The sequence below is a fragment of the Cavia porcellus genome, unplaced genomic scaffold (assembly GCF_034190915.1).
Source record: "Cavia porcellus strain 051 isolate PalLab524CR breed Dunkin Hartley unplaced genomic scaffold, mCavPor4.1 scaffold_3, whole genome shotgun sequence".
NCBI classification, from domain to species: Eukaryota; Metazoa; Chordata; class Mammalia; order Rodentia; family Caviidae; genus Cavia; species Cavia porcellus.
The window spans coordinates 26,877,648-26,905,090 of NW_026947486.1; the positions used below are offsets into that span (position 1 = coordinate 26,877,648).

The 27,443-nt window shown below is 44.1% G+C and overlaps 2 protein-coding genes and 1 non-coding gene across 6 annotated transcripts in view; all 3 read left to right on the forward strand.

The window, feature by feature from the left end:
• Positions 1-362: 362 nt before the first annotated feature.
• Maged2 (MAGE family member D2) lies at positions 363-8,398 on the forward strand. 4 transcript variants are annotated; one of them, XM_063245960.1, is made up of 13 exons: positions 990-1,138; positions 2,010-2,083; positions 2,449-2,544; positions 2,845-2,940; positions 3,534-3,842; positions 3,949-4,012; positions 4,237-4,316; positions 4,749-4,843; positions 5,497-5,576; positions 5,683-5,725; positions 6,034-6,096; positions 7,151-7,265; positions 7,654-8,398. In XM_063245960.1, exons 2-13 carry the CDS (start codon positions 2,039-2,041, stop codon positions 8,083-8,085), a joined length of 1,518 nt encoding a protein of 505 aa, XP_063102030.1. In that variant the 5' UTR covers positions 990-1,138; positions 2,010-2,038; the 3' UTR covers positions 8,086-8,398. The 4 variants fall into 4 exon arrangements, with proteins under 4 accessions (XP_063102028.1, XP_063102030.1, XP_063102027.1 ...); XM_063245958.1 differs by lacking the exon at positions 990-1,138 and adding an exon at positions 363-506 and having other exon boundaries at positions 2,449-2,940; XM_063245957.1 differs by having other exon boundaries at positions 2,449-2,940.
• LOC134475538 (small nucleolar RNA SNORA11) lies at positions 6,849-6,975 on the forward strand. Its single transcript, XR_010046713.1, has one exon. It is a non-coding gene; the product is annotated as a small nucleolar RNA SNORA11 (small nucleolar RNA).
• Positions 8,399-8,603: 205 nt separating the features above from the next.
• LOC101787744 (inter-alpha-trypsin inhibitor heavy chain H6) overlaps positions 8,604-27,443 on the forward strand; it is a 70,016-nt gene continuing 51,176 nt past the window's right edge. Inside the window, 3 exon segments of the mRNA XM_063245553.1 lie at positions 8,604-16,062; positions 27,025-27,067; positions 27,070-27,140. Coding sequence (XP_063101623.1) covers positions 15,619-16,062; positions 27,025-27,067; positions 27,070-27,140 — 558 coding nt within the window. The 5' untranslated portion in view covers positions 8,604-15,618.

Consider the following 27,443-nt stretch of genomic DNA (forward strand, 5'->3'; position numbering starts at 1 on the left):
AATTAGCACATAAATATTAAAACATCTGGAGGAATGTATATACGTTAATAGTGGTTATTGCTGGCAAATGATATGAGTGGTCTTTCATTGGTCTGTTAAGTATTTTTGTATTATTTGAATTTTCACAAAGAAAACACATTACCTTTGTAATAAGAAATATATGAAATAAATTCAGCAAATGAATCGCTTCCAGGGGGTGGTTTAGGTTTGAAAGGCTTCAGACTGATCTTGGTATGGTGGCATAAACATGAGCTTTGGCGTCAGACAACCCCGAGCAGGCCCCATTGCCCCACCCCTCACCTCCCCAAGAAGGCGGAGGTGGGGGGATGGAGGGTGGAAGGAGGGTAGGGTGGTGGAAGGGGGGTGGGGTGGTGGAAGGGTGGTAGTGGCGGGGACTGCGGAAAGGGGCTGGGCTGTGTTGTGCTGTCTACAGCTCTTGTCCAGGAGGCTGATTTTGAAAGGAAGTGAGAGAAGACAGACACATCCTGGACTTGCAAGAGAACAAGGTGAGGGTGTTGAGATTAGGGTTTATGGTTTTCTGGTGGCCAGACAGTAGTTGTAACCTGTAACCCACAGCCAAGCAGGCAGGCAATTCGTATGGCACTGCTGCAGCTGGAGCAGAGGTGACTCGGTGTGGGGTGTAGGCAATAAAGACTACTGGGAGTAGAGGCTGTACTGTATATGGACTGGAGAGCATAGACTAGCCGAGGAGTTTAGAAAAACAGGGACCCCAGCGTTGGTTGAGGAACTGGGAATACGTGGGGGAGAGGGAAATACTGAAGGGAGTGTGAAGATCCAGCGAAGAGACTAGTGGATAGAGAAAGAGGTTAAGGAAGACTGTAGGGTGCGTATGCATAGATAACACAGGGGAGTGTAAAGAATGGGAACTGAGAATTCTGTGAGGTAAATAGGAAAAGCGATCTGGGGATAGAGAGTAAGGAAAGGCAAAGGGAACTGGGAGGGGAAAATAAGGAACTAGGAGCTGGGAGCGGGGGAGGGGCAGACAGGCTGGGATTAAGTGAGGCCCCTAGGGAGGCGGAAAGAGGCGGGACCACTTCCGGCCTGAAGGGGGAAGGGCAGTCTCGGAGTTTCTGAAGGGTTTGGAGAGTGATCTGCTCAAGAACTATAGGATCACAAGGTGAGCTGCGGAGTTCAGCTTTGGCTGAGAGCCTGCTAGGTGTGGGCCCCATCCTTTGGGATTTAGAGAAAATCTGCCACTAGGACCGGATTGTACCGGATCTATCTGGCTGGGAAGGGAGGGAACCGGCCCCGGTTTGGCTGGGCCTAAAATGGAATCACTAGTTCAATGCTGATTTGAGCTGGTGAGGGTGTAATTGGGAAGGGGCGGAACTAAAATGCATTTCCCCCACTTTGAAGGAGGGCTTGTTAGGAAAAAGGGCAGAACCAAGAGACACTGCGGACTTGTTTGAGTGAGAGTAGGGTTGGGGCTGGAACCACTAGACTTGGCGACAATTTGGGAGGGAGACTTGTGGAAAGAGCGGGACCGAGAACGCTGCGGACCAGTAGAGGATCGTGTTTTGGGACGCGTTGCTGGACTGAGACTGTCACCATTGCGCATGTGTAACACGTATCACTAGAAAGGGGCGTGTTGAGAAGGGCCAGCAGCCAAACAGGCCAGCTGCTGAATGCGCATGTGCATGGTGGACTTCAAAGAAAGCACTTGTGTTGGAAAGCTAACAAGGCGGAGACGCGGTTTGTAGCAGACGCACATGCGCACTATCGACCTGCGGCGGCTGGGGGGGGTCACTGGGAAAAGGGGCGGGGTCCTCTGAGCTGCCGCGCTGGCACATCTTCCTGGGGAAAGGGAGGGTGCGGCTGCAGAGAATTGAGACCTAGACACTGGATTTCTTTATCCTAGAACAAAGTCGTTGGGGTGGCAGAGGAGTTGGAGATTGAGGCCCTAGGGAAGGTGAGGATCAACTTAAGGCAAAACCGAGGAGAGGACATTAGTTAGACTCTGTACTTGACTCAGGCCCTGTCTCCCTCAGGCTCAGTTCTTGCCAGGCCAACCCGAGACATGTCTGACACAAGCGACAGTGGTGCAGGCCCAGCTTGCTTCCAGGTAAGGACTCTTTCAGCCCTCTTTACAGCTGCTTTTTCTTTCCAGCCCTGTTGCTGCTCCACATCCTTTGACATTTACCCTCCCATCTCACTTGTCCTTTTCCGTGCACATTTTTGACTGGACTTTTGCCCCCATCACACACACACTGGAGGGAGGAAGGAATGGAGAAAAAAATTAAAGAGTATGAGTAGGCTCCTCTTCTACCATCAGTTCTTGCTCAAAGGAAGAGGAGGCCTTATTGGGCTAAGGTGGTCACAGCGTACTGCAGTGGGAGTATAGACCTGAGAAGTGTGGGCTTTAACATTGGAGCTCTTTACCTAGATTGGGATGGAGAGGTCAGTGAGCTTTCTTCCTTCCTCTTGCAGGCCAAAGCTTCAGAAAAGGGCAGTGGTTCAATGATGCAGACCCTGTTGATAGTGACTCAGAACTTGGAGGTCTCAGAGACACCAAAGGCCTCAAAGGTACCAGAGATCTCAGAGACTGCAAAAGTCTCAAAAGCCTTAGGGGTCTTGAAGGCCATGAAGGTCTCAAAGGCCCCAAAATCTCAGGAGGCACCTGCCATCCAGTCCTCACCTGTCAAACAGCTGACTGATACTCACGTTCTGACAGCTGAAAGCAAGAGTCCAGCAGCTGACACCAAGATACCAAATACTGACTTGCAGGCTGTGAAAATGCCTGCCCCTGAGACCAAAAAGGGCAGCTGTGTGGCTGATATGAAGGTCAATACAAAGCCTTCAGAGACTGAGGCTGCTGCTTCTCAGTTGCAAGCAGATGAACCTGAGCATGAGAGTGCAGCTTCCAAGGCCCAGGAGAATCTGGATACTCGGCCCAAGATCAAGGTCAAGAAAGCTCGAAAGGTAAGACCTCTGGAGTCACTATCCATGCTTTTTCATTCCTCTCTTTCACTTGGTTATTTAATTCTACAAACATTTACACAGATTCCCTTTACTCATCAAGACATATGGGACACTGAAAAGAATATGTATGATTCTTGACTTCAGGGAGCTCACAGACTGGTGGGAAGACAGTAGTATATACACCTATAATCTTAATGTAATGCAGTTTAAATTTGTGTGGTAGATGCCCGTGTGTTACCCCCCTGACCTAGGCACATTCACATAAGTTGCATTGTTAAAAATTAAATGTGAATCTTATAGTCTTTGTTTAACACAAAAGGATACTGAGTCCCAGAAAGGTGACTTGTCCAAAGTGGTACAAACAGAGAAAGTGGTGGTCATAGAAAGATGAAAAGCTCTAGGTTCCTGATGAACTGGGAGGATGACACCCTGGAATGGAAATCAATGAGAAATAAAACCAGTACTCTGCATGATCTGTGTTTAGCTAGTCAAGCTGTTACTATAGGAGCAGGCTGCTTCTTGGAAGAGAGAGGATAAGGAAGAATAATCACATGCTTTACCTGATAATGTTGACTTCATATTTATTGGTGCAGGTGAAGCATCTGGAAGGAGAGGAGGATGGCAGCAGTGATCAGAGTCAGACTTCTGGAATCACAGGTGGTCGAAGGGTCTCAAAGGCACTAATGGCCTCAATGGCCAAAAGGGCTTCAAGAGGGCCCATAGCCTTTTGGGCCCGCAGGGCATCAAGGACCCGATTGGCTGCTTGGGCCAGGAGAGCTTTGCTATCCCTGAGGTCACCTAAAGCTCGCAGGGGCAAGGCTCGCCGAAGAGCTGCCAAGCTCCAGTCATCCCAAGAACCTGAAACGCTACCATCTCGAGATGTGGCCCTTTTGCAAGGAAGAGTAAGAATGCCATCATTTTCATCTTGCTTTTCCCATGCTCTTGCCACCCCCCTTCTCTGCCATCCTCTCAGGTTTTCTTTTTTTTTATCTTATCTTCTTGTCCCAGGCAAATGATTTGGTGAAGTACTTATTGGCTAAAGACCAGACAAAGATTCCCATCAAGCGTTCAGGTAGAGTGCTACCAACTTTCCCCCTTCTTTGAGCTCTGCCTTACATTGCCCATTCTCCTATGTACTAGGGGCATATCTCACTTTTATAGTCCCACCTTTATTCCCCCAGAAATCTAGTTTGTAGTGTTAGCATCTCTATTGATAAGCCCAGAACCCAGTTAAGTCACCCATGGCATGGTTGACAAAGCATCAACCCAGGTGCTTGCAACACTCTCCCCTTGCAGACATGCTGAAGGACATCATCAAAGAATATACTGATGTGTACCCTGAAATCATTGAACGAGCAGGCTATTCCTTGGAGAAGGTGAAGGGGCAGCCTTGGGGGATGGATACATTGGGTAAACATTGAATGGAACAAAGGAGTACAATGGTCCTTCTGGGGGGGAATCAAAGAGGCCTAATAATAGAGCCTTATTACTGTGAAGATGGGCAGAAAGTGGCCCAGCGAGAGGCATAGACCGGCCATGGGTCACATAGCAACTAAATGGGGAAAGCATAACCAGGACTCAAGCCACCTAACTTAGTCCTGGCTTCTGTCTGCTGCTAGAAACACCCTGTGATATATTCACATGCTCACCTTTCTGTCTCTCTAGATTTCAGTAATCTTAAAGATGATGTTGATAGCAATAGTACAATTCTTGCATGTTTAATTTGTATTGGGTCTGTGCTTTGCATGTTTCAGGATGCTTGGAAAGCTGAATTTTGTGATCTTACATGTTATTCTCCCAACCCACAGGTATTTGGGATTCAGTTGAAGGAAATTGATAAGAATGATCACTTATACATTCTTCTTAGCACCTTAGAGCCCACTGATGCAGGCATACTGGGAACGTAAGCTGGAAGAAGGCTGGGGTGGGAGAGGGATTTCTACTTTGATCTGTGATACTACCCTGCCCTCTTTCCTGACATCCCTGATTCTAATGAGAATTCTCTAATGAGAATCAGGAAAGAGGGCCTAAAAAGGCTCTGTCTAAGCATCCCACATGGTTGGACCCTGTGTACAATAGTAGTGCCTGATTATTATTGACTGAAGGATGCAAGAACTTGGGATAGGATATTTCTGCTGTTAGGTTTGCTGTGTATCCTGAAGCTTCCCTGGAAAGCAGGCCTGTTGGTACCTATCTCTTCCTACTGAGGCCTGTCATTGGTAGAGTAGTTCTCAAGGGAAGGCTTCTTGATGTGATTGGATCATGAGGTTTAAAAGGTAGGTGTGCTACTGGAGCATGTTATACCAGATTGACAGGCAATCTTCCATCTTTTTGGCAACCTGGGGATGCAGTAGGATGTGAATTTTTTCCATCTTACTGATGAGATAATAGCTGATGATACTTACATACCTTGCTTGAGCTCACATAGAGTTGGAAGCATACATTGAACAGAATTCTCTCACATCTGAGGTATCTGGGAGATGCTAGCCAAGTGAGTTGGCTGGTATGTCTTGAAGATGCCTCCTTGACAAACTTTCTGTCCTGTTATTTCATTAGGACCAAGGACTCACCCAAGCTGGGTCTCCTCATGGTGCTTCTTAGCATTATTTTTATGAATGGAAATCGGTCCAGTGAGGGTGAGTGGAAATTGGTCCAGTGAGGGTATGCAGTCAAATGGGTGGCCATGGTCTGAATTCTGCCTGCTCATTTTCTATTCCTATCTCCTCTTGTCTCCCCTTGCAGCTGTCATCTGGGAGGTGCTGCGCAAGTTGGGGCTGCGCCCTGGGTATGATTGGGCTCTCTCAACACTTGGTGTCCTTTGATAAGAGAGGACAGTCCCAGGATTGCATCAACCTGGTGGTCTGGTGGAGCAGGCGGGGGTGCTGGACTGGGTAGAGGCCCCCGAATTCTGACCTGGGTGGATGGGGAAATGGTCCTGAGCTCTGCTCCTCTTCTCATTGTCTCTTGAACTTCTATGGAGCATACCCCCTCTGCTGAAACCTCTTTTGCATCTTGGAAGTGTTTTTGCTGTGCCTGGGCAGTGCCACATTCCTAATTGTATTTATTTATTTGCTTATGTTTTCCTTCTCTCAGGATACATCACTCGCTCTTTGGGGATGTGAAAAAACTCATTACTGATGAGTTTGTGAAACAGAAGTAAGTGTCTTTGGTATATTCCATGCATTTTTCCTATTTCAGAACTGAGTGATAAATCCATGGTACATTCATGCTTATGGGCATGGGTATACAAGTGTATGTGTAGGGCTAGGTATGCAGGTGCTAGGTTATTTCTCAGGGCAGTGATACAGAATGTGCTGCCTGTTTACTGATTTCTTAAATGGACTCATATGTATCTTCAGGAAACTGCAAGAAAAATTGTCATCACTAGCCACATACATATGTAGAAACAGGCAGAAAAGTGAAATTATTTGCTAAGATTCAATGACTGGGTTCTTCTTATTGTGCTTTTAATTTACAGAAATCAGTTTCCATCAAAAAATACCCTAGAATGGTAACTTCACATAGCCATGCTGGGAATTTGACTTGTTCATCTCAGTTTGCTTCCATAACTATTCTTCAAAATGTTATATTCTTACAGTAACATTCTTTAGAATGTTACAGTACCTTGTACAGTTGAAGAACTTGGGGCTTAAGGGTTATGTTTGAGTATAGCCTACAGTTGCTAAATGGCTCATTTAGGCATGGAGTCCAGCTCTCTTGACTTTCTGTTCATGATAGAGATAATATAAAGCATTGACACAATCACAGACACACACAGGAACACACACAGTCAAGTATATGCATAGGACATGCTGCTCCTGATTGACTGTTGTTCCTTTGTAGTCTTTCATTTTCTATAAGGAATAGTGCTCAAAGCTTGGCCAACCCTCCCTGGGAAGCCTGGCCATGGGGTGTGCTCAGCAGGTGGCCTGAAGAATGGCTCCTTTGTTTATAACACACTCAGTAGGAATCTAGGGTCATTGTGAAGAGGGGTACAACACTTTTGACTTCCCTTTGAGCAAGTGTCCTACATGTTTACTCCATATACTTCAACATGTTTTCTGGATATTAACAGTGGGACAAGGCTCAGTAATAGGGGGAAGGCTTTAGCATTTAGGGGGAAAGGTGGACATTTTGAGCCTGTCCAGTGTATTCATGGTTGAGCCATTGGTAGTTCTAGAAGTAAAGACTTTAAATTTCTATTTTCAAGGTACCTGGACTATGCTAGAGTACCCAATAGCAATCCCCCTGAGTATGAGTTCTTCTGGGGCTTACGTTCCTACTATGAGACCAGCAAGATGAAAGTCCTCAAGTTTGCCTGCAAGGTAATTGAAGAATTGCCTCAGCTTGGAATATAGAGAGTATGGGGTACACTTGACTGGCCAGGTTGTGTGCAGAGCTGCCTGCAGTTCAGATTTGAACATTCTGAAGCCTCTGTTACTGCCAGATGCTGTTACAGGCATTTTGTCTGAGTCATGTAGTCTTTACATTTCATATGGCATTGCCCTATTGCATATGAGAAAACAGACTCACGGTAGGTGATGAGTTCCAATCGTGTAACTAATAAAGTGTCAGTACAGGGATGGAGTATGAGGTACAAAATTACTGCTATTGTATTATTATTACATATAGCATGTAGCATGGTGCCTGGCATATAGTAGGTACTTAATCCTGTGATTATGATCCTTCAAGTGGCTGTTATTACCATTTCAGGTACAAAAGAAGGATCCCAAGGAATGGGCAGCTCAGTACCGAGAGGCAATGGAAGCAGATTTGAAGGCTGCAGCTGAGGCTGCTACTGAAGCCAAGGCAAGAGCCGAGATCAGAGCAAAAATGGGCATTGGGCTTGGCTCTGAGAACGCTGCTGGGCCCTGCAACTGGGATGAAGCTGATATTGGACCCTGGGCCAAAGCCCGGATCCAGGCAGGAGCTGAAGATAAAGCCAAAGCCAATGCCCAAGAGAGTGGTGGTGCTAGTGCCAATGCCAGTACTGGTACTGGTACCACTGGTGCTAGTGCCAGTGGTGGCTTTAGTGCCAGTGCCAGCTTGACTGCCACTCTAACATTTGGGCTTTTTGCTGGCCTTGGTGGAGCTGGTGCCAGCACCAGTGGCAGCTCTGGTGCCTGTGGTTTCTCTTATAAATGAGATTTCAGATATCTGTCATGGTTTCAGTGGAGGCAGCTGGGGCTCAGGGGAATGGGATGAAAAGCTGAAACCCAGGGTAGAAAATGACATGGAGAGTATACAAAGACACTGCTTCTGGCATTTATTCCTTCCTGTTTGGTGGCTATCAATTGACTTTTTGATTTTTTAATATGTGTTTGCAGATATCCTTAATCCTAGCAGTCTTGCTCTTCACTGAGGTGTACCCTCAGAAACCTACTCAAAACAGCACTCTAGGGAGCTATTATCAATCAATTGGAGTTGACACTGCATTAAATCTATTTGCTCTTTCTGAGTTTATTGCATTTTTAGGGGATGGGTTGTGACATTTTGTCATCACATTTTAAAAGAAAGTGGAAAGTGTCCATCTCAGTCTATGCTTAGTTTGTGTTGATATTGGATTCCTAGGAACAGGATCAGCACGTCTTCCTGTAAGAAGTTGGGCCCTATCTGTAGTTTGTAGGGTAGATAGGATTTCTGCAGTGTAGAGTCTTGGGAATTGTAGGCACAGAGGACTGAAATGGGCAAGTTTGAAACAGCAGAGGTAGAGGAGACTGCACATCATGTGTAGACTCCTTTTGAGAAATTTGAGTAAATAGGAAAGAGAGAGCTAAAGAAAGATGCAAGGGAAAGGGCATTTTCTTGACAAAGGAGATCAACATAGCCTAGGAGCCAGTGAAGAGGGGGGCGTTAAATACTGACTCATGCATCCCAGTCTCTGAAGGAGTGAGAGGGAATGATTTATAGGAGTGCCTGCGAGAAGGCTGATGTCTAGACAGGACTTAGAGAAGAGAATATAGAAGGATTTTGAGCAGGTAGGAGGCCCCAATATAGGACATAGCCACTGATTTGGGGAGAAAGTGGCACAGTGCTCAGTAATCTGTGTACAAGAACCAGGGAGATGAGTATTGGTTTATTCCAAGGTTTAGGTTGTGCTATTTGGATTTGGAGTAAGGACACAGGACCAAGAGCAGTGAAAGTGAGTTGAGATCTTCACTATTGTGTCCTGAGTGCCTGACATATAGTAGGTGTGCAGAGGGGTAAGAGAATTGGACTGTGGGACCTAAGCAGACTTAGAGAAGTAGGCTAAGGAGAAAGTGAGATAGACTGAGGAGCACTAGGAGTCTGGATAGGAATCTCAAGTCCATGAATGGGGACATAACATTAAGTAAATCTCCTAGTGACTACTGTATTTTTTGTGGTATTCTAAGCGTCTACTGAGAGAGCAGTTGAGAAAAAAGGTTGAACTAAGGATTAGTCAGACAGCAGGATATCCTTTGTGTTTAGGGCATCTTTGTGTTTAGGACAGCAGAAAGGCTTTGCGAACTCTTTAAGTTCATAGGGTGGGTGGCTGAAGGGGAAAGAAGATTATAGCTCCTGCAGATGAAAGATGAATGGCTTGGGGAGATAGATATCAAATTATCCATGTGGACAGTCGTATCACCTGGACGGTGGAAAGAGCTGGAAAAAAGGGTAGCACTATGAGCCAGGTATAAAAGTCCTCTCCTGTGGTTGAAGGTGGTATTTTTCCAAGCTAACGGACAGGGCATGTAGGCTATCAAGACTCCCTATATTGGCAGATACAATCTGGACCTTTCCAAGAAGCCTTCACCATGTCTAACCCCTCTAGTTTCAGGCACTGAATAACTAAGCCAATCTCAAGGACAATGAAATCTTTGTAATGGCCACCTCTTCCCTCCTGTAAACACCATAAATAATAAAAGAAGAAACATTTTTGTTTAGGAAATAGGATTTTTTTAAAAAGCTCCCTCCAGAGTTAGCTCCTTGCCTCTGACCCTGAATTGAGACCTACTTTTTACTGCTGAGGTGGTCTTTACTGGAAACAAGTTTTTCCATTGAACCCCAGGCTTTTGTCTCCTGAAGAAGCACAGGTCGACAAGGCAGCTTTGACACTCTTAATAAGGGCTCCTAGTGGGTTCCATGCCAAAGGCTCCCTTAGATTTTCAGGTCATGTCTGTCAAAAATGGAGGAGATAAGGGATTGGAGGTAATGGATTAATGGTGAGGAACTCAGGAACTGGTTCTAATAAAAATTGGGTTTAGACTACTTGATAAGAATTAAGGTTGAACTCTCATGAAGAGCTCTCTTTTCCATTGATGTTCCCTCCACAGGCCACTGGGCTTGCAGCACTCCTTTCTTCTTCCTACAAAGCCACAAATTTGACAGAGCAAGGCTTGGGCTCTTCTCACTTCTGAGCTGGGCCAGGGACAGGGCAAGTGGGACAGGGAAGAAAATAAAAACTCTGATACCTGGCAAGTGGAAGAGTGTTGGAATAGGGAAAAAGAGTATCAAAAGAAACCTGGACAGATTCTGTTTCTTGTTTTTATCATCTTTATCAGCCTGGATTCCCACAATTTCAAGTCTTTCCATTAGTTTATCACTAGTTCAATCCCAAGTAATTTTAGATTGTATCATGTATCTCTCCCTTGTCTAGGAGTGGGCAGAGCCATTTGAGCAATTTCTGTATTCCTTTATCACTCTAGAAAAAGCTTTTGGACATTTTTTTTTCTTGTGTACCCTGCCAGTGAAGTTTGACTTACACAAGTACACTATATATTTAATAGCTGTGTGTATTTATGCTTTATACATAAAGAATAAATACAAATCTTTTTATTTAGTATAAAGTTAATAACTAAATAAAATGTTTTAAAAGTTAAATGTTAAGGTAAATACATATTGACCCCATACATAACATGTATTCCATCTCCTATTGAAAATTTTCTTTGGTGATTAATTGGGATATCTTGAGAAAGAAGTTGACAGATTTTCACAGGATACCTCATTATGGGTTCTGTGGACATTCACATGGGGCATAGATACTCTCACACAGTCCATTTTTCAAGGAAATTAACATTAATATTTTGCATATTATATTCAAAGTAGTTCAGATTACATAGTCCATTTTGAATGTTCTGTTCACTTCTAAATGTATGCAGGCAAAGTGGTTAGTTAGTACTGTGCTTTCCATAGAAAGTGTATTGTGTACTGAGTATTTTATTACATTATTATTGTGATCATTTCTGCAATCATTTCCTGGTCTGACCATCTGGTCTAAATTGCTATATATTAGTACACTTGACCCAGTTCCTTTCTGTAAAGTGATCAACTAGATGCATAGCTCCTCGAAGGAGCTCCTTTCCTTAAATTAATATCAGGGTCAAACTGGGTGAGACTGTAGTCTTCCAGCTTCCCTTCCAGATAGTTTCTTGCCATCACTCAATGTTATCAGCTCTAGTCAAGGGCTTTTCTTTAGGACTGATTCTCAAAAACTTCCCAGTGTCCCAGGAATGAGTGAGACACTGAGCAAGCAGTGTAGTAGGAGTAGATGTGACAGGAAAGGTGAGCCTCCTGTAACATTAGCTTTAGGACTTGCTCTGCCCTCTGATGATGGGGAGTTGTGTTCACCTGTTAACTTTATGGTTTGCTGGACCACATGGTACACCTCCAGGATAGGTAGCTCAGGTGGTATGGTCACTTGGGGCTCCATGCTTAGACATTCAAACTTTACTGAGACTTGATAATTTAACTTTGTTGAATTAATTGTCAGGTGCCAGGAGCTGCTTGTCAAAAGGAGAGTGGTTACTTGGGGAAGACATGATTGATTTTACTCCAAAATGCTAGAAGCTTTTGCTTTGACACTCCAGTTAGCAGTTGTCAGAGACTTACCACATCTCTGTATTTCAGACAGCCACTTCATTCAGGCATGTACATGTTCATTCCACCAAGTAGTGACTGCAGGATTCATGCCCTCTGAGGGGTTCTGGGATGTTCTTGTTCTTAGGACCTGTGCAGTCCAGAGGGGAACAGTGGCAGCATTGAGAAGAGCCACACTGGACTGTGGGAACCCAAGGGAGTGAAGAATCCATGCCTTTGTGAATAGATGTGTTATGAATCATGGGTGATGTGTGCTAGTAACATCTGCATAAGTGCATACCAGCACATTTCTATATCTACAAATACATTTAGTGTGTACATTTAAGGACAGTTATGAGTCAGCTGTCAGTGCTCTCACAGAAAGAGTTCTTTCCTGTGAAATAGATTTGAGTTAACCCTTACTCTCAACTCTCATATATGGTGCCTATACACTTACAAGCATCCATGAGTCACTCAAGCTTTGTATTCTGCCCTTAAAATATGAGCCACACTGGTCTCTGAGCATCACTTTAGATGACTGGTAAGAAGCACAAAGTAGGTGCTGCATGAATGATTACTATGGTGACTGGTGAGATAGTCGATGAACCTGGTACACTGTGATCATGATTGTGAAGGTTCAGGCCTGGCATGTGTATGCATATGCACTTGTTTGTATGTGTGGAAAGCATATATGCGAAGATAGATACATACCCCACCACGCTCTGAGCTGTGGGGGCAGTGACAGGCCAGCTCCAGCCAAGAAGCCCCGGGATGCATGTGGTACCATGTGGGTGGACTGATGATTTGGTGGTCGCTACTCTGAGGAGAAGGAAAGGTGGAAGTTGGGTCAGAGCCTACCTTGAAGGGAGGCTGGCAGTGTGGAGATAACAAAAGGGAGTTTGAGGACAGCTTTCTGAGTATGTTGCTTGGTACATCTCCCATCTCTCTAGCAGGGAGGCTGAAACTAGGTAGGAAGGCCTAGTCAGCCCTGACTCTGTCCTATACAAATTTTGTGATCTGGGACCATCTTCTGGTCTTCTCTGGACCCAATCTATAAACCAGTAATAGCAATCACTGTTCCTTCCCATGCAGCTGTTGCAGAGATTAAATGAGGCTATACATGTGGCAGCAGATGACACCATGACTGTATGTAGTTATCTAAAGTGTGATAACAACAATGACGATGAATGACCCTTCTGGTCTTCGTTTCCCACTTGTCCCACCCCATATGATTTCCTCAGCAAGCAACATCTGTACTATTAAGCCCAGCCACAGTGACAGGTGTTAAGAAAATGTATCTCTTTAAAGATCCACCCAGAATGTTCAGATCACTATGTCCATGTGGGAGGTAGAGAATTTTGTTCTAAGAGAATCAAAGACAGCAAGAATGAGGAAACATGGAGCCCAGGGCCCTATAACCTGCCTAGGAGGAAGAGCAGTAGATGAGGAGGGCTTTTGGGGCCAGATCTTGAAGCAGGAGCAGGGCCTTAGAAGGAGTGGGGGAGGTAAAAAGATGCTATAAAAGGTGGGGACAAATTTTGGCAGTATGATTCCTGTGATAGGGGTAGGGAATGTATCAGCCCTCTGTGAGAAGAGGGATTCAGGGTGAGGTTTTGGGGGGAAGCTGCAGGGAGACTGGCAAAGGCAAAGGCACAATTGTGAGAATGATTAGGGATTCATCAAGAAGGGGCAAAGATAGTCATTGTAATTAGGCTGCAGAAGCAGGTGTATTTGGACTGTGGTCTAGAAGACCAGGACCAAGCTATTGGACTCGCAGATGGAAATTTCCATATGGTAGCAATTCGATGGCCTTGTCAAGACTGAATGACTGACAGAATGGAAGAGCAAGAGTGATTAGTATCTGCCTCTATCCATGACTGGGTAGCTCCTACTCAGGGTCCAGATAGTGGTCAACCATCAGGGCCAGCTCAGCCTGCCCACTTGGGTGTGTGGCACATTGTCTACCAAGTTTTCCCAAGCTGAAAATTCTGAGTCACTTCCAATGCAGCCTCTGAGTTTGAATTCATTCTCATTTCTGTCTCATAACTTTTACAGTTCCTAGAAACTTTAAGTCTGATGGTGCCAATGCATCTTAGCTGATGCAGCCCGAGGATATCTGATGATCTCCCCTCTGGGTCTCTTAACCCTGCACTCCACTGTATATTTTATTGTCATTGTATTTCTTGCAATTTTCCTGCTGATCATGCATTTCTTTGTTCATACAATAGAGACAAACATAGAAAGAGAATGCAGTGGAAAAAGGAATAAGTGAATGAATATGTAAAGATTTTGAATGAAATGTGAGTAAATGGGAGAACATATGCAGAGACAAGTATGAAAGACAATGCCTGAGTAAATCAATATGTCACACTGTCCCTGCTAATCCCACTGAGTATAAAAAGATAAGCAGATGAAATTCTGCTTTCTCCTGGAATCACCACTAAGAATAGAAAAACAGTTGAAAACCAGGAAATACAGGCTGCCCTGGAGGGGACAAGCTCAGACCTGTAGGGCAGAGAGGCATCCTGAATAATAGGCTTGGGTCAACTGTCACCCACAGAATGGTGAAAGCCAGACTGGCTACATCAGAACCACTACCAGAGGTTTAGGAGCACAGATTCCTGGACTTCATCCTTCTAGAGCCTGGTTCAGGAGGTTGAGATGGAGCCTGGGAATCTGCATGTCCAACCAGTCTCAAATGAACCTGAAATTCCAGCCAGGCTAGAAAACCACTGAACCAAGCCATACATCTCATCTGAGACATGAAAGGAGAGCTGTTTGGCTTGGAGGTCCTGGCTGGTTTGCCTCTGCTGACCAAGAGAAGCAACTGGAGAGGAAAAGACACTCATTCTGGGTTCAAATTCCAGCTTTGACACTCTGCTGGAATTATCCCAACAAGTAACCTCGGCATGCTGCTTCTCTTTCCCCATCTGTAAAATACGAGAGAGTCCATCAATGGCCCAAGAATTTGAAAGTGCTTCTCCCTTCAAATTATTTGGTATAGACTAATGAATGTTAGAACATGTCAGTAAGAGTTAGTGTTATTTAGCACTCACAGGGATGTAGGCACAGTTGCAAATGCTTATTTAATCCTCACAAACACTGTCTCTGAACTAGGAGTTGTTACCAAACGTGCCCTACAGAAGAGGAGCTTGAGGCTCAGAGACAGGGAATAACTTGTCCAGGGACTTGGAGCTGCAGCAGGGACCTGAGGCCACAGGCCATCTGAGTCATGCAGCCTGCACTCTTAAGCCCTGGGCTATAAATGGCAGCTCCCTTCCCCCTTCTCCTTAAAGGTTAAAACAGAGGCTAGAGCCATTCCTGAGGGAATAAAACAGAACAAAGAGCTCTGAAAGGAAGGAAGCCTAGGGAATGTATGTGATTAGGCACCTCAGAGAGTATGGGGGCTCAGTTTGCCCCTAAGCTTCCTGACAGCTGCAGTGGGGAGGGAGGACAGCAAGAATTCCCAAGCCTCCATTTTATGGAAAGAAGGAGGCACAGAGACATTTCTAAATGGACACTTGTCTTGGACTAAAATTCCAGAGGAGTTGGTCTTGTGGCCGGCTCAGCAAACATCCGGGATCAGTAATTCATCAGTGATGTCATGAGACACTAAAAGGCTTATTCACATACGTGATGCTGGGAGTTGGAGGCAGAGGGGAAAGAAAACATGAAATTCTATCTCAGATCAGAGCCTTGTTAGACTGCTATTTCCCGTAGTAGGAAGGGAAATGGAGGCCCAGGCCCTGTCTGTGTGCCTGTGCTTGTCCTAACATACACCACATTGCCTCTCTGGGAGGAGACCCGGGGTTGTGATTGACCTCGGGACATGACAGTGTCCCAAGGACTTGGCTAGGTTGAATGGGAAGTGAGGTTGCATGTGAGGGACAGATTGCTAGTGCTGGGAGGTGTGGGCAGGGGAGGTTCTATCAGGCAGAGCAGGAGCTGGTTATAAGATTTGGAGAAGAGTGTAACATTGGAGCAGGTGGAAGAGTGTGGGGGCAGGAGAAGCAAGAGCTACTAGGAACACAGTTTTTCACCCTTCTCAGACTTTGCCCCTTTTTGTGTCCTTATCCCTGTCTTCTGTGTCTGCTGAGCCCTCCATGTCACCCTGCCCCAATCTGCCCCACCCATACACAGGATGCCAGCTCACTCCCATCCACCAGAATGGTGAAGGGAGAGACCTGTGTCTGCATCACCTTCTGCCCAAAATTACAAGACCAGTCTGTCTTCTGCAGCTCAGGCATTATGGCTGACTTCGTGGTGCAGTGTGATGTGGTTTCAGAGGACATTGCAGATGTGCAGGTGAGGGGGCCCCAAGACGAGGAAGGAGCCTTTTGAGTTCTGCAGCCAGACAAGCCTAGGCAATGCTCTGGTCCATAAAGCTGTCCATTGGATCAGAGGCTCCCTAGGGATAAAGAGAGCAAATGAAAAAGGGCAGCATGTTGGGTAGAGACGCGTGTCTTCACATCTTGGGAATCACATGCATACTCAACATGGTTGGAGGCTTGGAACTTCAGAAATTGAGTCAGGGTCCAAATGAGCACATCCTTAATTGAATCAAGCCATAGCTGAGTCTAAACCAGCCCTCTTTCAAAGGGAACCATTGGCCAGTAATTCCTCTCTCATGCTTTCTATAGCTCTGATATTCTTGTGTTTTGCTGAGCTTTCTTGCTGTCTCTCATTTCCTAAAAATTCCTTTTGCTTCAGTGGAGCCATCTGCCTAAACAGGGAGCCCTCCAGTTCTCAGCACACACACTTGTGAAGACTGTGGGGCTTCTGTGCTGTACTGGCACGTGAAGTACTGATTCAAGACCCTTGCTTAATGAAAAGGGTGGTGACAGCATGAGAAGACCTCTCCTGGCCCACCATTGCAACCACACCTCTCCTTGCCCCCAGCACACAAAGTATCCCCTGGCCACCCCAAACTACCATCCTCCACAAGCACCAGAACCTGCCTCTTATCTGGGTGTGAGCATTGCTCAACTACCTGCTGCCCTGAGAGTGTCTTCCTCATCCTCCTCCCCTGATCAATGTCCTCCACCAACTTAATCTCTGTTCAAACAACTCCTCCTTCGTGTCTCCCCTCCACCCAGCCACAGTTCTCCTCTCTGACCTGCCCTAAATTAGTGCTTCAGTTAGATCTCTGTTCAGGCATCATTCATGTATTCATACGTTGGCACATCTCCATCCAGCACAGCTACTGTAGCCCAGTTTTGTATCTACTTTATCTGGAAACTCAAAAATTAGTTGGACTCAGCTCCTAATCTCACTCTGGTATCTTCTGGTTTTGAAGCAGCCAAATTCACAGGGCCATCATAGACATCAAAGGTTTTATGTGCTGTGTCTATACCCATAGGGGTTATGTGGTGACATGCATAAAGAAGGTCTTAGGACATTTTTCCTCAAAGAGTTGGTCTCTCAGCTACTATGGGAAAATGAGTAAGGCTTGCTTCCATGTCAGTGGATATGGTGAAGGGAAAGGCATGCACATGGAGGGAACAGCAGGCACAGAGGCTCAGAGGTATGGCAAGCCTGTTGTGTAGGGGAAATGAAATGAGTTCACCCTCTCAGAAGAGCTGAGGGTACCCTGCCAGGAAGTGGCACAAGGACTTTAACCTGGTCTTTGCCATGTGATTGTATTTAGTTCATAGAGCAATTGTCTGCTACTTCATTAACTACTTTGTTCACAATTGCTCAGAGGAAAAATTGCAGATGGAATAGATAGTTTAATCATTTAGTAGTATAACCAATAGTCCTGTTAGCTGAACTTTGACTCCTGATGCCATCCCATGAGGATCTCTCTATCCATATCCTAGTTCCTCTTTGAGCAGACCCACCTTTCAAACCCTGAACATCACCTGCTCATTCAGTCAGGATTCACTGGCCACCAACTCTGTGTCATGGCCTATGCTGGCTGGGATTGGGAATGCTGAAGGATATCAGTCACAGGTCTGTGGGTGTAACAGATCCAGACAATACTGACAGGAGCCCAGAAACACCCCCATGACAGGGTAGAAGCCAGACATAGTAGAAGCCAGAATAAGGGGAGGATAATAGCCAGAGAATTTTCCTCAGAGAAAGTGAAGGCTGGCCTGGGTTTTAAAGGATGTAGGGAAGTGGACAATATGGGGGGCCCTTGAGGAAAGGAAAAAGCATTCTATCAAAGTGGGTGCTTTTCAATAAAGGGAATGGAGGCTGGAAATATCCAGGTATTCATGGGGGGGGGCTGCAAGGGGCATGCATTTGAATGCAAAATGATAAGAGATACAGGAGCCTGGCAAGTCTGGCAGCAACAGGGCAAGAAACTTGCATTTTGTTGTGTAGGTGTCTGGGGAGCCAGAGAGAGTATGAATCTGTGAGTTGATGTGTGTGGAGACCCAGCAGGATTGTGGGGGTGGGTTGGCTGTGAGTAGGAACAGGGAACCTAAAACAAGTTAGGCTTAAACAAATCTCGAATGTAGAGGTGAGGTGACCCTGACAAGTATCCTGCAGAATTGATGGCTGGCTTGCTGGCTGGGTACAGGCAGATTGAAGGGGGCATTCAGCTTTATATGAGGAGGGATCCTGGGGTTGGTGGTGCCCTTACAGAGAAAAAGCATGCAAGGGCTGTAGAGAGTGTGTGACTGTGGCAATGAATGTATCATTTGAGCAGTGGGTCTGTTGTGCACTAGCAAAAAGAACTTCATTATATTTGTATTATACCAAAATACCTGTAATGTGGCCTACTGTTCTATATGCGTGTTTCTTTCCCTATGGGTGACCTAACTGACATGTTAATCAATGCTCCCTTCTGTAAAGAATTGTAAAACCTAACCCAATTGATATGTTAACCATTGTTGCCCTCTACAAATAGTAAATGTGGTGCTAAAATAAGCTAACAGGAGTTGTTTAGCTACTGCTAGACTGCTCTGTCTTCTCCTAAGAAAGACAAAGATCTTCCTCATTAACAGTTTTCCCAATCCACACCCAGAACCCCTTACTTTGTAAATTGTGATAGGTCCCACAAACTGGGAAAAGATTTTAGTGAACTCTCTCTAAGAAAAGGGACTCTTGTCTAAAACATATAAAGAATTAAAAAAACTCAGACCTCCAAAATTCAAAGATCCAATCCAAAAAATGGGCATCTGAGATGAATACGCCATTCTCAGATGAAGAAATGCAAATGGCAAATAAATACATGAAAAAATGTTCATCATCATTGGTCATTAGAGAAATGCAAATTAAAACCACACTGAGATACCATCTCACTCCTGAAAGAATGGCCAGGATCAAGAAAACCAACAACAACAAATGCTGGCAAGGCTTTGGGGAAAAAGGAACTCTCCTACACTGTTGGTGGGAGTGTAGACTGGTACAGCCTTTGTGGAGTTCAGTCTGGAGATTTCCCAAAAAGCTGGGATAAGGAAGTCCCATTTATTCCAGCTATTCCACTCTAGTCATATTCCTAGAAGAACTGAAAGCATCATACCACAGTGATATATGTGCACCTATGTTTACAGCAGCACAATTTGTAATCGCCAGATCTTGGAAACAACCCAAGTGTCCATCAACTGAGGAATGGATAAAAAAGTTGTGGTATTTCTATATAATGGAGTATTACTCAGCTATAAAGAAGGATCACATTGAGATATTTATCAATAAAATGGCGCAGATTGAGACTATACTCATAAGTGAAATAAATCAATCTCGCATGTGTGAATACCGAATAGTTTCCCTAATGTAAGTAATGATTCAAATATATAAAAATATGTGGTAATCATGATTCCCCATTATGTGGCCTTGAAGCCTTATAAAGTTTTCACTTATTAATTGGAAAGGCTTTATTCTGGGCTTCTTGATATGGAAATATTTGAAGCTATAGTATATGAGGTTTTATTCAAATATTTCAAGGAAAAAGACAGACACTATGGTAACCACTATTAAGTCGGGTTATTTGGTTGTGAAGCACTAGGTTGCTGAAACAGTTATGCTTTGACCTGTATTGTTATATTGTTATGTCCTGTTTTATCTCAATCTCTCCCTTATTCATTAAAAAATTATTTAGTTATTTCTTATGTTTTTTTAATTAAGGGGAATAATTTAAAAAATTAGTAGGATATATAATAGTAACTTTTTTTGATTTCCTATTAACTTGTTTTGAAGTCCTGTAGTACTCCCATGATCCTGTTTTGACTGATTAGACTCTGTTCCATTCTGTATGATAGTATCAAGTTTGAGAGTATAGGCAACTACTTTGAAGGCAATAAGATTCACTAAGATGCCCATTCTGGTTTGACTATTGTCTCCTTTGGAAGTCCTGTAATGTTTACAATGCTTAAGTTTTAAGTTTTTTCTTGTTCTCTACTGTCTTGTTCAACTTTATAATATCTAATGAGATAGACAATTCTTTTTAAGGAAACAAGCGACATTGTTGTTAACCATTGTTGATAACCTTGTACTCTGTTTTACATCATGTGCTATGTCTATCCTTGGTTTTGACTGACAGCTTTGTTTTGCCATATTTGACTTTATTCTCTCCCCCCAAAAAGTAATAAGAACTAAGGAGTAATAAAACCCAAAATGTGTAAATTTTGTTGTAAAAAAGAGAGGGAAAAAAGAGCTCTAAAGGATACAACAGCAAGTGTGTTAAATAGCTGACCATATTAATGTTTTTGGTTAGATCATTGAACACAACTGTTTGCAGTCTCAGTGTTTGAATGTCCACTTTGTGTGCTTTGAGCAAATATGTCTAAGACGATAATATGTAATCTAGTAACTGGTGATTTCTTACTGTTGTTTTTTTTTTTTTTTTTTTTTTTGTAGTTCTGTATTACTTGTACCCTTACACCGCTTTGTTTTGTTTTGTTTTTTCTCTTCTTCCTTTTAAATAAAAAAAAGTGAATTGTGATAGGTACTTAAAGGTGGCAAGTATAGAGGAGCAACACACAGCTTTTGCAATCTCCAACTTCACTGTATCACTGGGCCCAGGATAAAATAAATCAGTGCTGCTTTTTAAAATATGTTTTTGCCTCGTTTTTTGAACTTGAGTTTGGGGGCTCATTTGTGGATTACAAGATTTGAAGGCTTGCTCTGGATTAATGGGGGACCCCCCCCACTGATTGGCTAATCTTCTGTAAGTATTTGGCTTTTTTGCCTGTTTATAATCTGAGTGCACACATTTGTAACTGCAGATAAAATGTGACAACTTCTAGGGGACTTTTTCCCCCTTTTGTATTTTAGGGCTTCTGGGGCCTATTTGTAACTTTGGGCTTCGGCCCATGTAGGGGTTTTTACCCATTTGTAATTGGATGTGCACAATGACTGCAGATGAGCTAGGGCTCCTTCTGCACTGGAATTCGGGGACTATTGACCATTTGCAGTGTGGGGCTTTGGCCCATGTGTGTGGATTTGGCACATTTGGGGATTCAGCCCATTTGGGACTTTGGCCCATGTGTGTGGTTCTTTGGCCTGTTTGGGGCTTTAGCCCACATGTGTGGTTTTGGCCCATTTGGGGTTTTGGCCCATCCGTATCTTTGGGGCCTTTTGCCTGTGTATATTTATGTTCAGTGTTTTTGTACTTGGGAATTGTCTGCCTGTTTGAATCTGTTACTAAGTTTGGGGTTTTTTTTGGCCATTTGAACTTGTTGAATTTGTTACTAACTGAGGGGCTCATTGCCTATTTCTGTTGCAGGATCCATGTGGCTCATTGGACTCAAGGTTCATAATAAAAATTATTTCATTTAGCTCATCAAACTGCACAAAACAACCTTTGTTTGTGGCTTTAATGTGGGTCTTGTCTTTTGTGGCACATTGTTTAATGTTTTAGTCCTCAATTGATTACTTGCAACCTCAGCATGCCTTTTAAAAGCATTTTTTCTTTCTGGTTAAAATATAAATATATATACACATATATATGTATATTTATGGTTTTTAAAAATCATATTAACTTTACCAAGTAAAATCAGATCATACTGTAATTGAGCCAGTTAAAAAAGTTACAGTTTTTAAAATGTAGCATTTTAATGTGGTAAAAACACATAAAATGATTAAATATGTTTTAGACTACTAAAAGGTCACTTCAAGGATTTTGTTAAAGGTTTTAATGGTGTTTAAAAAGCAGGAGAAAAGTAATTGAATGATAATAAGTAAAAAAAAGAAGGTGGTTTTGTCTTAAAGTAAAAATGTAAAAGAGAAAATGCTTTCTTTCTGTGGCATGGCTATCAGAGCAAAGAGCCAAACAGGATAATTTGCAATACTGTGAGTTTGGGGGAGGGGAATTTCCAGGAATGCTATAGATTATAAAAACAGAGTTCAGATTTTGATTGCTAAAATAGAAAAGAGAAAAAAAAAAAAAAAACAATTCGTGTTGTACTGGAAAAAGCCATCTAAGTTTAAAAGAAATACTGATTGCGCCTATTGTGATTGGTGATTATACAGATAAATACAAGTTCTTGCATGTGCTGTGGACATCTGGGAGGTTATGCGGCAAAATTAATTTTGTTACCTATGAAAAAGCCGTTTTTGTTAAGTATGTAAGTTCAGTAAAACAATGGCCTGCCACATGGCACCCTGGGACAAAAAAAAGCAATACGGCATCCAAATGAAGCCTGCCCTCTGATCCAGAATGTCAGAACCATGTTTTCCTTTTGTCCTACCCCAATTAACCAGAGTTAAGGAGGTTTCCCAGTATTGTCAGTTGTTCTCAGTAGCCATTAAGGCACACCAGAAAATCCACCAATTTGCCCAAAATAGCAAAGGTGAGACAATTGGCGAATAAGTCTCCCTCAGAGTTTTCTGAAAAGATTGCAAAAGGCCTATCACATTTATACACCGGTAGCATCTAGAAATGCAAGGGCCCTTAATAGGCCATTTATCAAGAATGGTGCTTATTGACTTCTGGGGTCAAAAGATTAAAAATGCTCCCCAAATTTTAAACTTGTTGGCTGTCATCTGGATGTCTAGGAGAGTGGCTATTATCCCCTGAAGAGCCCATTGGGCAGGAGATGGTCTTGTTATACAAAAAATAATTTGGCACATGCCACCGCCCAAAAGGCAACTACAAAACCAGTGGGGATTGAGACAGCCCTGACATTACTGCTGATCCCACCTACTTTGTCAGAGCCTATTTGCACTTGAAAAGACTTGTGTCTGGCAGCTCAACTCCAGAGTGATCCCTGGGGGCCAATATTAAAGCTAGCCCAGTCTGTGAGCCTCAGATGCCCTCAGTGCCAATTGGTAAACCCAAAACAACTGCAACAAATAGAAACCGCTCACTATGTGGGACTATGCCTAAAAAACATTGAGACATAGACTTTACGAAAAGGGAAAAGCCTGGACTTCAAGAAAATAAGTACTTATTAATAATGATAGATATTTTTTACTAGATGGGTTAAAGCGTTGCCTACTAAGTCTGAGTCAGCCCTGATAGCAGTTTCCCCGATTTGGCTTCCCTTTATCCATGGGGTCCAACAATGGCCAAGCTTCTATAGCCCAGATAAGTCAAACACCAACCTAAGCTTTGCAGATCAATTGGAAACTCTATTGTGCTTAGTGATTACTGGCCTCAAAGTTCAGGACAAGTAAAAAAGATGAATCAGACCTTAAAGACAATAATTACTAATGGCCTTAAAAACTGGCGAGAACTGGGTGAGTCTCCTTCCCTTTGCTCTTTGCGTGCATGTTGTACCCCTTATGTTGCAGGTATTTCCCCTTTCAGGGCTTTATATGGAAGACCTCTTCCTCTTATCCTTAAGGTTTCTAAAATAACTTGGCTGATTTAGCTAATCAAGATCTTACTAAGCCCCCCGCCCAGATTTTTCAGCCAGTTCTGACTTCCATCCACTGGTGATTTCACTGCTGCCCACTGCAAGGGCAAACACCTTGCTGTAGAGCCTAGACACTGGCCCTTATCAAGAGGCGTCACAGTGAATCTCTTGAGCTGCAAGGGACTATCAAACTAGCGAAAAAGCCTGCCTGGATTCATCATTCCCAGTTCAAGCAGGTCCTGGCTTCCAGAGGCGATCAACCTACAGATAAGTGGACTGTCGTTCCCTCTATGGACTCTTTAAAGCTTAAGATTGCCAAATGTAACTGGTAATCTTGTGTTCTCCCTTATAAAAACCCAAGGAGGCCTCTGTCTGACTTTAAAAATATATGTTACTTGTATGACAGAACAGAGTAAATTTAAATTTCTTTCTCCTTTTGGTTAACAGCTTTAATAATGACAGCTGCAAGACCTTTGTTAGTCCTCCTATTGGGCCTTATATTGTAAACAAGTTGATAAACTATATCAAAGATCTTAAAAGCTTATGATTTTAAAGATGCACACAAGGTTATAAACAGATACCTATGAGTCAATGATTTGACTCACAGACCAAAATCAGTGGGGAATGTTGTACACTAGCAAAAAGAGCTTCATTATATTTGTATTATACCAAAATACCTGTAATGTGGCCTACTGTTCTATGTGCATGTTTCTTTCCCTCTGGGTGACCTAACTGACATGTTAATCAATGCTGTCTTCTGTAAAGAATTGTAAAACCTAACCTAATTGATATGCTAACCATTGTTGCCCTCTACAAATAACAGGTGTGGTTCCCTAATAAGCTAACAGGGGTTCTTAATTACTGCTAGATTGCTCTATCCTCTCCTAAGGAAGAAAAAGGCCTTCCTCATTAACAGTTTTCCTGATCCACACCCAGAACCCCTTACTTTGTAAATTGTGATAGGTACTTAAATGTGGCAAGTATAGAGGAGCAATGCACAGCTTTTGCAATCTCCAACTGCAATGTGTCACTGAGACCAGGACAAAATAAATCAGTGCTGCTTTTTAAAATATGTTTTTGCCTCATTTTTTGAACTTGAGTTTGAGGGCTCCTTTGTAGATTACAAGAGGTCTAGCCACTCAGACATGGGGGACACCCAGGAGACCAGGCAGCTTCTGCTCGTGGCTTGGTCCATGGCACTGTGGACGATACAGGTTAGGATGCATTGGAGGCATCTGAGTAAACAGGTCCCCACTGAGTGGGTACTTAGTTGTGGAGGTGGAAGAATGAGCAGACCAGACTGCAGAAAGAGATGTGGGGTCCCTAGTGGCAATTCAGTGGTATCATTCAGAGGAATGAGAGAAGTCACCCATGGGGAATGTTTAGAGCCAGGAGGGAGGGCCCCTTATGATATCAACTCAGGTGGAGTTTACCAATCCAGCAGTCATAGACCTCAGGCCTCAGGCTGCCTGGTCAACCATCTGCAAGCAACCTGCTCAGACTGCCACCCCTCCCCACTAACCCCCTCCTGTTCACTCCTTTGAGCAAGTCATAATCATGTTCTTTGCATACTGTGACCTGGAAAATTTTGGAAGTACTGCTAATGGGTATGAAGGTAAAGGGAACTTAGAGACACAGACTGAACGAGGTGGACTCAGAGGTGGCAGGAGAACACAGAGAGCAGCCCATCCCAGAGTCTCAGGGAGAAATGGTTTCAGAAAAAGAAGTCATCAGCAGCAGTGAGAACATGAGGGAGGTGCAGTGTGAAGGGACCCCAAATATGTCCCTTGGGTTTGGAGACAAGGTATGCATAGTTGCCTTTAGTGAGAGCAGTCTCAGTGCAATCAGGGGTGGGAATTGTCCTGTGAGATTCACACATATAAACTGGAGGTGTCAGAGGATAGCAGGTGCTCATCCCTTCAGCTCGGGATGCTAAGGGGAGGGAAAAGGCCAGTTAGAAGTTTCAGGAAGTTCGGGAGTGAGGGCCTATTTTAGTGGCTGGGAAAGGTATTTAATTTCTATATTCTAAGGAAAATCCAGTAAAGGTCATATGGGTAGTTGTGGCGTGGTGAGAAGTAGATTGAGGAATAGGGAGTGCTGGGGCCTGAGAGTGCCTAGGGTCTGTGGCAGTACCATGCAGTTCTCTGCAGAGGAGAGAGGCTATGGGAATACAGATAGACCCTGCCCAAGAGCAGGGTGGGCAGTCTAGATGTGTCTAGCCTCATGACCTCTATGTCTTTTCTGAGTTGAGAAGGTGGTTAAGATGACTGCAGAGGGAACTCTGAGAAGTTGGTAATCTGAGTCCTATCCCCATGCTGTGAAATAGGAAGTTGGGGCACAGATAGCACAGGGTCAGCTATAGCTGAGCACATGCGAATTCACAGGTTGGGGTGAGGGGAAGAACACCATGTACTTCTATTTCCTCTTCTCCCCGGAGGAAAGAGAACGCAGTGTCCAGGCTTGTTGTCACATAGTTCCTAGAGTAGAGAGGAGGATGAGCCAGTTTCACTGGGCATGAATTGCTTATACTTCAGGCTTCAGGACAGCACAAACCCTCAGCAAACACAGACATCTTTGGACTGAGCTGACACTGGTCCTGAGGGACCTTCCCTCATGTGACTCAGCCCTCAGGCTCTGCAGAGAGATAGATAGATAAAGAGAGAGAGAGAGAGAGAGAGAGAGAGAGAGAGACAGAAACAGAGACAGAGACTGAGAGACAGACATACAGAGAGGGAGGGAGTTAGAGAGGGGGAGGAAAGAGAAAAAACAGATGGGGAGCGAGAGAGAGACAGAGAGGGAGGGAGACAAGAAGAGAGAGACAAAACACAAATAGGGGAGGGAGGGGGAGAGAGAGAGTAAGAGAGAGACAGAGACAGAGACAGAGATAGAGACAGAGAAAGGCATGTGTGTGTTTGCACTGTGTGTGTGTGTGTGTGTACATCCAGTCACATCCAGAACAGCCCCCAAGCATCTTTACGTGGTATAACCAATCTTCTAGAAACAAAGAACTCAGCTGGCCTCTGCTGCCTCCTTCCCCTCTTGCTCTGCCCAGCAACAGCAGAAAGAAGGCTTGTGGAGAAGAGCAAGGCCCTGCAATCTCCCAGCCCTGGGCAGCAATGAGGTAGGCCCCAGGCTCACTGTGTTGAGGGAGGTTAAAACAATACTTACCATTCCTGGAGCCTAGGCCAGATGTCCCTGGCGAATCTCAACACTGTGCAAGACCAGTTCTCTCACAGGCAGGAACTCACAAATTATGGAGACCCTGATCCTTGGAGCCCTGGGCCACAAGCCAGTCTCTTTTGCTTCACAGCTGTGTTCAAGGCCTAGGATGAAGGTCTGAACAGCAGAGACATACTTCTTTTGGAGACAGACACTGAATAAACAGTCACACAGAAGACTATTTAACTGTAAGCAGTGAGAAGTCTTAGGTAGGAAAGGGCAGAGTTATGCAGGAGAATAAGAGAGGTCCGATTTGGATTGACTCTTACAGCTCTTCTTGATCTCCTTTCTTTTTGTCCAGATTTATGGCAATTATTTTATTCATTGCTTTGCCCCCAGAGGCCTCTAAATGTGGTGAAGAATGTGGTGCTTGTTATTGATGTGAGCAGCTCCAAGTTTAGTACCAAAATGAAGCAGGTAACAAGGACCCTGGGGATCACTTTAGTCTTGGCCTTAGAAGACCAGAAAGCAGAGAATGCTGAACAGTGAGGCCCTAGGACCAGAGATTCTATGCTCTCATCAGCCCATCAGCCCATCAGTCTTGGATCTTCTGTCTGAGCCTGATCCTGCCATAGGGCCGTGGTACCTCATACAACAGAAACCACAGAAATCTAGAACCACGGAGCCCTAGGAACATTGCAACACTGGTCTATATTTCCTAAAACTGTCAACTCCCTGAGTTGTAAAATTCCAGGGCTCTGTGAAAGGGTTTTGCCCTAG

Bases quoted from the DNA above. Each gene is read 5' to 3' on its own strand.
- Maged2 (XM_063245958.1), top strand. From the start codon at position 2,039: ATGTCTGACACAAGCGACAGTGGTGCAGGCCCAGCTTGCTTCCAG. The intron at 2,084-2,448 runs GTAAGGACTCTT...TTCCTCTTGCAG, and splicing joins CAGGCCCAGCTTGCTTCCAG to GCCAAAGCTTCAGAAAAGGG. The intron at 4,317-4,748 runs GTGAAGGGGCAG...CCCAACCCACAG, and splicing joins CAGGCTATTCCTTGGAGAAG to GTATTTGGGATTCAGTTGAA.